Source organism: Dipodomys ordii, unplaced genomic scaffold (genome assembly GCF_000151885.1).
Source record: "Dipodomys ordii isolate 6190 unplaced genomic scaffold, Dord_2.0 Scaffold95, whole genome shotgun sequence".
In the NCBI taxonomy this organism is placed as follows: Eukaryota; Metazoa; Chordata; class Mammalia; order Rodentia; family Heteromyidae; genus Dipodomys; species Dipodomys ordii.
Genome location: NW_012267311.1, coordinates 6,465,478 through 6,476,323, shown reverse-complemented (window position 1 = coordinate 6,476,323; position 10,846 = coordinate 6,465,478). Strand labels below are relative to the sequence as shown.

Below are 10,846 nucleotides of genomic sequence, written 5' to 3'. Positions count from 1 at the left end.
TATATATATATATATCACATTTTCTTGATCCCTTCATCTACTGAGGGGCATCTGGGTTGGTTCCATATCTTAGCTATGGTTAATAATGCTGTGATAAACATAGTTGTACTGGTAGCTTTAGTATGGCCTTGTTTGTGATCATTTGGGTAAATGCCCAAAAGTGGGATTGCTGGGTCATAGGGGAGCTCTATGTTTAATCTTGTGAGGAACCTCCATTCTGCTTTCCAAGTGATTGAACAAGTTTACACTCCCACTAACAATGAAGTAGGGTTCTATTTTGTGCACATCCCCTCCAACATCTGTTGTTATTAGATTTGTTGTTTATAGCTATTCTAATTTTTTTGCATTTCTTTTATGACTAGAGAAGTTGAGCTTTTCTTCATGTGTCTATTGGCCATCCTTCTTTCCTCTTCAGAGAAGTGTCTCCTTAAGTCTTTAGCCCACTTATTATTCAGGCAGTTGTTTCTTTGAGGATTTGTTGTTGGGGAATTTAACTTTTTGAGTTCCAAGTATATTTTAGCTATGAGACCCTTGTCCATTGTATGGCTAGTGAAGATTGTCTCCCAATCCATGAGCTTTCTATCGATCTTGCTAGCTATGTCCTTTACCCTTCAGAAGCTCTGCAGCTTCATGTAATCCCATTGGTCCAGCCGTTTATTGATTGTTGTGTTTCTGGGTCTTTATTAAGGAAATTCTACCCTGTGCCAAGGAGACCTAGGGTTTCTCTTATTTCTTCCTGTAATGTTTTCAGGGTATCTGCTTTGACTTTGGGGTCTTTGATCCATTTGGAGTTGATTCTGCTGGAGTGGGAATATAGAAGCCTCTAGCTTTAGTTTTCTGTAGGTGTTTAACCAATTTTGCCAACTCCATTTATTGAAGAGGCTGTCTTTCTTCCATTCTATTTTTTTTAGCTCCCTTATCAAAGATTAGGTGGCCATAGGTCTGTGGGCTCATTTCTGGGTCTTCTATTCTATTCCATTGGTCCTCAGGTCTGTTCTTGTGCCAGTACCAAGCTGTTTTGATTACTATGGCTTTGTAGTAGTTTGAATTTTGGTATTGATATTCTTCCAGCACTGTTCTTTCTGTTAGGGATTATTTTTACTACTCTGGGTCTTTGATCGTTCCATAGAATTTTTGGATTGCTTCTTCTATTTCATTGAAGAATGGGGTTGGGATATTGATAGGTATCGCATTGAATTTGTAGATCGGCTTTGGCAGTATTGCCATTTTCGTGATGTTGATCCTTCCAATCCAGGAGCATGCGAGGTTTTTCCACTTACTAAGTTCTGCTTTGATTTCCTTTTTAACTTTTCATCATAGAGGTCCTTCACTTCTTCAGTTAACTCCTAGGTATTTTATTTTTGGTGGGGCTATTACAAAAGGAGTTGCTTTCCTGATTTCAGACGTGCTCTTCTCATTGTTGGCAAATAGAAAAACCATTGATATTTGAGGGTTAATTTTATACCCTGCTACGTTGCCAAAGTTTTGGTTCAGCTTGAGTAATTTGGGAGTGGAGTCCGTGGGATTCTTTCAATACAAGATCATGTCATCTGCAAAGAGGGAGAATTTTACTTCATCATTCCCTATTTGGATCCCTTTATATTTATATCTTATTGTTGTGGCTAGGCATTCTAATACTAAATTGAAGAGAATGGAAGAGAGTGGACATCCCTGTCTCATTCCTGTATTTAGAGGAAAAAGTTTTAGCTTTCATCATTAAGAATAATGCTGGCTGTAGATTTGTCATACACAGCCTTTATTATATTGAGGAATGTTGCATGGATTCCTAGATTTTCCAAAGCTTTCATCATAAAAGGGTGTTGGATCTTATCAAATGCTTTTTCTGCATCTATTGAGATAATCATGCAATTCGTATCCTTGCTCTTGTTAATGTGATGAATTACATTAAATGATTTGCATATATTGAACCAGCTTTGCATCCCTGAAATGAAAGCTGATGATTATGAAGTATGATTTTTGATGAGTTGTTAAAGTCGATTGGCAAAAATATTGTTGAGAAGTTTTGCATTGATGTTCATCAAAGAAATGGGTCTATAGTTCTCTTTCTTTGTTGAGCCCCTGCCTGGTTTGGGGATGAGGGTTTCAATGGCTTCGTAGAAAGAGTCTGGCAGGGCTGGGAAGGTAGCTCAGTGGTAGAGCACTTGCCTTGCATGCCTGAGGCCCTGGGTTCGATTCCTCAGCACCACATAAGCAAAAAGAAAAAAAAGCCGAAAGTGGACTGTGGCTCAAGTGGTAGAGCGCTAGCCTTGAGCTGAAGAGCTGAGAGACAGTGCTCAGGCCCAGAGTTCAGGCCCCATGACTGGACCCAAAAAAAAAAAAAAGAAAGAAAGAAAGAAAGAGTCTGGCAGTGAACTTTCACTTTCAATCTCATTGAACAGTTGGAGAAGTATTGGTGTGAGTTATGCTTTGAAGATCCTGTAGAATTCAGCTGTAAATCCATTTGGCCCAGGGCTTTTCTTGGGAGGGAGGTCTCTTATTGCTGTTTCTATTTCAGTGCTTGATATGGGTCTGTTAAGTTGTTTTAAATCATCTTGATTTAGTTTGGGCATGTCAATATTTGCTAGAAATTCGTCCCTTTCTTCCAGATTCTCAAACTTCTAAGCATAAAGGTTTGAGAAGTATTCACTTATAATGTTCTGAATCTTGGTTGTTTCTGTGGTGATGTTTCCATTCTCATCTCTGAGTTTATTTGGGTGTATTCTCTTCTTTTTCTCTTCTCTTTGCTAATGGTCTGTTAATTTTTACAAAGAAACAACTGTTTTGGTGATTCTTTTTTATGGTTTTTTTTTGGACTCTAATTCACTTAATTCTGATTTAATTTAAATTATTTGTTTCCATCGAATGGATTGGGGTTTAGCTTGTTGGTCTTTCTCAAGGAACTTCAGGTGCCTCGTTAAGTTGTTGGTTTCAGAACACTCCAATTTCCTGATGTAGGAACTCAGAGCTATAAGCTTGCTTTTGAGTACTGCCTTTGCTGTGACACCCAGCGTACTTGGTAATTTCTGTGTTCACTTTTGGTAAATATGAATTTCCTTTCTAATCTCTTCCATGACCCACTGGTGGTTCAACAGGTGTTGTTCAGCCTCCAAGTGTTACAGGATTTTCTTTGGCAGCTTTTGGTGTGGAATTCTAATTTGATTCCCTTATGGTCTTAGAGAATGCAGGGCATAATGTCAATGTTTCTGAATTTGGACAAAATTGCTTTGTGACCTAAAATGTGTATTTTGGAAAATGTTCCATGTGCTGTTGAGAAGAACATGTATTCTGATGCTGCTGGGTGAAATATTCGTTAGATGTCTGTTAAAGTCTAGTTGATCCATGCAGTTGTTTAGCTATGAGGTTTACCTGTTGAGTTTTTGCTGGGTTGATCCAGCTGGTGGGGATAATGTTGTGTTAAAGTTCCCAAAAATTAATGTCTTTGGATCTATGTGAACTTTCATGGATAGTTGTGTTTCTTGGATAAATTTGGGAACTCCATTGTTTGGTGAATAGATATTTAGAATTGTAATATCCTCTCTTTTATTTGTCACTAATTTTCATTTGAAGTTTATTTTATCTGATATTAGGATTGCAACTCCTGCCTGTTAATGGAGACCATGAGATTGATAGATTTTATTCCAGCCTTGCACTTTCAGAATATGCGTGATTGTGTGGGTAAGGTGTGTCTCTTGAAGGCAGCAGATAGAAGGATCTTGGTTTTTAATCCAACTAGACAATCTAGTCACTTAATTAGAGAGTTAAGTCCATTAATATTGAGAGTTAGGACTGAGAGGTGCTTAGTAGCTCCTGCCATGTTATCTACTTTCTTGTGGGCTGTGCCAACTGGGTTCTACTTATGATGCTTGGATTCTCTATTTGGGGGATGTTTCTTGGCCTTTGTCGTGTTTGTGTTGGTTTTCTATGTGTAGGGCATTTTAAGTATCTTTTGTAGGGCAGATTGGGTGCAGACATATTGTTTCAACTTTTGTTTGCTATGGAAGGTTTTGATTTGTCCTTCTGTTATGGAGGAGAGTTTAGCTGGGCACAGTATTCTTGGTTGATAGTTGTCTTTAGTGCATGGCATACATCATTCCAGGCTCTTCTTTCATTGTCTCTGCTGAGAAGGCTGAAGTTATTCTGATAGGTTTCACTTTATCTTTTCTTCCTGACAGCTTTAAGGATCCTTTCCTTGGTCTCATTTGATCCTGTGCGACTTACAATGTGATTGTGGGATGTCCTGTTCTGGTCTGGTCTATTTGGGGTTCCAAAAGCTTCTTGTATCTGAATGGGCCTATCTTTTTGAGAGTTTCAGAAGTTCTTAGACCTTTAACTTCTGTCTCTAGGTCCCCTCACACCCATTAGCCTTAAATTAGGCCTTCTGACGGTGTCTTCTAAATATTGAAGCTATCATATTTCCTGGATTTGTCTTGAATACTTGTCTGTTCTTCCTCTATAAGGACTAGGCTGTCTTCAATCCCAGAGATTTGATCTTCTACATGGTCTAACCTACTGTCAAGACTTTCTACTTTGGTTTTTATTTCCTTTCCATCCTTATTGCTCAGATTTGATTGCTTCAAATTCTTTGTTGGAGCTCTGTTTTAGATCTTGTAAGCACTTCTTTTCCTCCTTGATTTGGTTTTCAGTGTTCATTCTCAAATCCCTTAGTTGATTGATTATAGTTTCATTGGACTCCCTTTCCTTCAGTTGGGCTTCATTCAGCATTCCCTTTGTGGCCTCCATGGATTCCTCCAGCTTTCTGTTTATGGATTCCATGAATGCCTCCATTAATCTTTTTTTTAAATTCTCACCCCGCTAGGGCTATTCCTGTATTAATTTTTGATTGGCTCCCAAAATTTCTGTATTAATCTTTGGTTAGTCTCATCACACTTGTGAAGTACCTGTATTAATCTTTGGTTAACCTCATCACGCTCACATGTTTCCCTATCATGCTCACACAAGGATTTTGCAACCTCTCAATCTTTTAATTCAGCATGTTTAGCAGTAGTGTTTGTAGAGCATTTTAGGGACTCTCCCCCTGGATTATTCATTAACTGCTCTGTTGCCTGATTACCATGAGTGGAAGCTGAGATTCCTGGACTTGCCATTTTTCTTGTGTTTCTGCTTGTTCTGCCCATTTGTATATGATAGCCAAAAACAATTCTGAGCTAGAACACTATTTTGAGGCAAGCATCAACCAGAGGCCTGTAGTTGCACAGATTGTTTGACACAGTCAAAATGAGTACAGATACAATCTCATTCAACAGATACAATCTAGTTCAACAGCAAATAACTATGGATCATTGAACTAAGAAAATCAAAGGAGTCAGTGGACCACAAATTAATAGGTTTAGGGAGAATTATGAAGAGAAATAAGATTAGAGGAATGTGGGGAGGGAAAAGTAGAGAGGGAAGATAACTAAGACCTAAATTCAGAGAGAGGTAAAGGATAGAAGGAAAGAAGAAGAGAGATAAAGAAAAAAGGAAAAATGAGAAAAAGTCTAGACATGAAACAAAAATTATGGAAAAGCTGGGCACCAGTGGCTCACGCCTGTAGTCCTAACTACTCAGAAGGCTGAGATCTGAGGAACATGGTTCATAATGAGCCTGGGCAGGAAAATCCATGAGACACCTATCTCCAATAAATGATCAAAAAGCCGGAAGGGGCACTAGAGCAGTAGAGCAGTCCCCTTGAACTGAAGAGCTTAGGGACAGCGCCCAAGCTGAGTTCAAGCCCCACAATTGACAAGAAAAAAATTCTATAAGTATAAAGAAATAATACTACAATTAAAGGAGTTAAGGCTGAGAGTTTGTGAATTGAGTAATCAAAATCTGAATTAAGTATGCACACAATGAAGGATAAGGTCTAGAACAGCAATTAAGTGACACAAAAAACAAAATATTAAAACCAAAAAGGGAGGGGGGGACCAAGATGATGATAGGACAGTAAGGAAATGCCACAGCTCTCGCCAACCAAAAAGAGTTCGAGTTTCAATGCTTAATTTCCCCAAGAGACCAACAACAACAAAAAGATGAACACCCAGAGAAAACAGGAGGTGGAAAAAAACAAAAAAAGAATGAAAGAAAAGGAAGAATTTCAGAACAGAGAAGCGCGAAGACCCCTCCCCCAACCTTTACTGGCTGTACGGCAACGTGCCAAGCCATGGCCAGCCCGGCCCGGAGGGGGCTGCCGGAGTCCCCAGAGACACATGGGTTCATCTGCAGATCACCTGCGCAGAAGATGGCTGAGGTACCAGTGTCGGACCCACTGATCCCGACAGAGAAACCTCCGAGCCGGGAGCCCCACCCCTCACTCTCCAAGCAGAGGGGCTCCCTCCCACCAAAGACACTCGGCCCCATGATGGGAATCTAAGAACTACACAGATGGCCCACAGAACACCAGAGCGGAAAACCTGCAAGGTACTGGTGCTGATCCAGAGAGCGCAAACAGAAACAAACCCCAGTGATCAGAACCTGCAAAGAGATGCCTCCCCCACACCTCCACCAGAGGCCTGTGGCTGGAGGCCCATCCTGCAGCACCTACCCAAACAGCATCAACAGAAGCAGAGACAAAGGAGAAACATGCAGTGCCACCACCACCCGGTCCAGCTCACAAGCATCTCAGCTGAACTCTGATTGCAGTGGCAAACAGTGACCGCCATCCCACAGAAACAAACTAGCTCCAGGGTGAGAACCTGGCAGGGGACAGCATATCTTTCAAGGGAGACCAGAGCAGGTGGGAACCCCCAAGCCTTGAACCAGACCCTACCCCAACACCTGGACTACAGAACCCACTAAAACTGGGAACTGTTTGAGAGCTCCACCAGCCCATGGAGCACATCCAGCTGGCCAGGCTAGATCACAAGCAGATCCCTGCTTAAACACCCAAGCCAGGAACAGTGCCCGCGGGTCACATCCTCCAACAGTGGAAGAAACATGAACTGTGTACTCCAGGCTGTGTAACCCAGGTGGGATACACAGCAGCACAGGTCCAATTGGAGTACCACAGGCCAGGGACTGGGAGCAAAGACAAGGCCTGGGGATTTGGTGACTGAGCAACACAACCAACTCTTGCTGATTGAAATCAGAAACTGAGCATACACCTCAAGCAGAGGGGGGAAAACAGGGAATTGCACCCCTGGGAATCATGCCCATAACAGCAAAAGACCTGGGTGTCCAGGGCAAGAGAACCAGAAGCCCAAACCCCACCAGAATTCGATCAATATATCCCAGGCCTGAAATTGGACAACTCAGGCTGTCAGCACCTGATAATAGTCAGAAGCTCAGGCTGGTAAGGTGGATCAGTGGTAGAGTGCTTGCCTTGTATGCATGAGGCCCTGGATCTGATATCTCAGCACCACATAAGCATAAAGGGCCAGAAGTAGTGCTATGGCTCAAATGGTAGGGCGCCTGCCTTAAGCTAAATAGCTGAGGTACAGCACCCAGTCCCAGAGTACAGGCCCAAAACTGGCCCCCCCCAAAAAAATCAGGAGCCCAAAGCAGACTCCAGCAACTGGGAGAGTACATCCAGCACACCTGATCTAGCCAAGAGCATTTGTAGGAGTAAATAGGAGCAGTCTAGTCTTCTCAGTCCTTCTAAAGGCAGGAACTGCCAGTGATCAACAGCAGAGAGTTGAGAGCCCTATATGGGTCAGACCAGCAGCTGGAGGTCCAAGACCAGGTACAGACTTCCTCCACCAACCCAGAAACAGCAACCAAGCAAAAACAAGACAACTATTGACCAAACAAAATTTCAGATCAGTCTCCAATAAGCCCTGAATCCCCATGCAAAAATCATAGAGAAAAAAATTACAAAGTTTATCAATACCCAGGATAGCAAGCTACCCCCAAAAGCCATCAGCCACCCAGGGGAGAGCCTCAGTGGGAGCAAAGCAGGAATGGAAGACAAAGCCTACATGCAAGAGATGCTAGAGGCAATGACTCAAGAATTAAAGCAAGAAATAGACCAGAACTTCAAAGAACACAGGGATGAACTATCGAAAGAGATGCAGGGTCTCAAATAGGAAGTGCATACAAAAAATAGAGGCAATACACACTACAATCTCACTAAAAGGTGAGATTAGTACCAACATCGAATCCATAAATGAGTACATTTCCTCCATGCAAACCACAATGGAAACCATACTTAACAGAGTGATCGAAATGGAATGTAAAGTGTCAGATACAGAAGACAGAATACACCAACTGGGCCAAAAAAAATCACAGATATGGAAAAAATCACTTAAATTATGCCAAAGGGAAATCCAAGAGCAAGCAGATAATGCCAAGAAATATTGCCTAAACAAGAAAACTAAAGTACTTTAGTGGTGGGACTAAGAAGAAATGAAAATATTGAAAAGAACTAAGGGTAATCCCCACTCCTCACTAGATATGGTGTGTGAGGTGTCCAGATCATCAGTATGCCAACCCAGAGAGGAACAACTGCATGCTAAAAAGCTGACAGCTTTCTGGCTTATGAAGATCCCTTGGGAATGGTTTGGGCCTGCATGGCTCTCTGCTTCTTTGTATCCACAACTGTTGTTCTTGGGGTTTTCCAGAAGAATCAAGACACTCCCATTATAAAGGCCAATAATAGAACCCTAAGCTACATATTTCTCATCTCCCCAAAATGCTGTTTTCCTTGCCCCTTACTATTCATTGGACATCCCAACACAGCCACATGCATCTTCCAGCAGAGTACACTTATAGTGGTGTTCACCGTGACTGTTTCCACTGCCTTGGCTAAAACTATTACTGTGGTTCTGGCCTTCAGTCACGTCTTCAAAGAACAAGCTACACCAGTTATTTGTGTCAGGTACACCGAACTTGATCATCCCCATCTGTACACTAACTGATTCTCTGTAGGATATGACTGGGAACTTCTCCTCCCTTCATTGACACAGGTACACATTCTGAACATGACCACATCATCATCCTGTACAACAAGGGCCCCCTCACTGCTTTCTACCAGGTCCTGGGCTCCCTGGGCTCCCTGACCCTGAGAAGCCTCACTGTGGCTAGTTTGGCCAGGGACCTGCCTGACACCTTCAATGAGGCCAAGTTCCTGACCTTCAGTATGTTGGTGTTCTGTAGTGTCTGGGTCACCTTTCAGCCTGCCTACCATAGCACCAAGGGGAAAACCATGGTAGCTGTGGAGCTCTCCACCTTGGCCTCCAGTGCTGGGCTTATAGGCTGCATCTTTGCCCCTAAGTGTGACATCTTAATAAGGTCTGATAAAAAATGTCATTGTGATTTCAGGGCTAAAAACCATTCCAAGGGAATTCAGCTTTGTTAAGTGAAAACATAACTATTTTCCCAAATGCATAGAGGATCTGAGTAAAATCTGAACTATTTTCTCATCAGACCTTAATGTGAATTTCAGGTATGATTTCAATATATAAATGATTCATAGTCATTTCCCCAGTTCTCTGTGATAGACACTACAGTTGCCTCATGGCATCTAAATTTAAATTTTATTCTAAGTATATTCTCTATTTTTTCTAACTTAGATGGATTTCATCATCTCATTTCTCCTTTTAGAAATTACTGTTCCTTAACCTTTCCATCTGCTTTTAAAGTTACATTTTCACAAGATTAAATATCCATTTTGAATCATTTTTATTTTAAAGATGATGTACAGAGGGGTTACAATTATATAAATCAGGTAATATGTACATTTGTTTTTGAATACTGTCACCTCTTCCCTTGTTTTTGCTCAATTTTTTATCTATCACTTCCCTCCCCCACAAATTGAATATAGTTCATATTTAACATAATGTCTAAGAAGTATCATTGCTGAGTTAGTTCACTCTTTGTCCTACCACTTCTGTTCTTCCCTTATCCTCCTGAAATCAGATAGATTTGCATACAAGACAAAGGAACAGAAATCAAAAACAGTAACAAATGGGAAAAAACACAAAAAGCACGCTATAAAACCCTTTGTTGTTGGCTATGCAGGAGTAGAAAACTGAAGATAGATCCTTATATAGTATCCTGTACCAGAACAATTCCAAATTGATCAAAGGCCTCAAGGTAAAAGCAGATACTCTGAAAATATTACATGAAGGAATAGAGGATACTCTAGGTCTCCTTGTCACAGGTCAAACTTTCTTAATAAAGGCCCAGAAATACAACAAATCAAAGAAACATTGGATAAACAGAATCACATTAAACAGCAGAGCTTCTGCATGGGAAAGGACATAGCTAGCAAGATCAACAGAAAGCCCACAGATTGGGAGAAGATTTTCACTAGCCACACAACAGACAAGGGCCTCATATCTAAAACATATTTAGGACTCAAAAAATTAAATCTCCCAAAAAGCAAGTCCTCAAAAAACAAGCGCCCCATTAATAAGTGGGCTAAAGACTTAAAGAGAGACTTCTCTGAAGAGGAAATAAGAATGGCCAATACACACATGAAATGCTCAACTTCTCTGGCCATAAAAGAAATGCAAACCAAAACAACACTGAGATTCCATTTAACCCCAGTTAGAATGGTTATAATCAAGAACTCTAATAACAACAGATGCTGGAGGGGATGTGGACAGACGGGAACCCTACTACATTGTTGGTGGGAATGTGAACTTGTTCAACTGCTCTGGAAAGCAGTATGGAGGTTCCTCAAAAGACTCCACATAGAGCTCCCCAATGACCCAGAAATCTCACTTCTGGGCATTTACCCAAATGACCACAAACAAGGCCACACTAAACCTACCAGCACAACGATGTTTATCCCAGCATTATTCACCATAGCTAAGATATGGAACCAACCCAGATAACCCTCAGTAGATGAATGGATCAAGAAAATGTGATATATATATATATATATATATATATATATATATAGTGG

At 41.1% G+C, this 10,846-nt stretch overlaps 1 protein-coding gene across 1 annotated transcript in view; it reads left to right on the top strand.

Moving 5' to 3' along the window:
* LOC105993354 (vomeronasal type-2 receptor 116-like) overlaps window positions 1–9,292 on the top strand; it is a 66,790-nt gene extending 57,498 nt beyond the window's left edge. Inside the window, exon 5 of the mRNA XM_013026586.1 lies at window positions 8,901–9,292. Within this exon, the coding sequence (XP_012882040.1) occupies window positions 8,901–9,292 (392 nt within the window). The remainder of the gene's footprint in view (window positions 1–8,900) is intronic.
* Window positions 9,293–10,846: the final 1,554 nt, after the last annotated feature.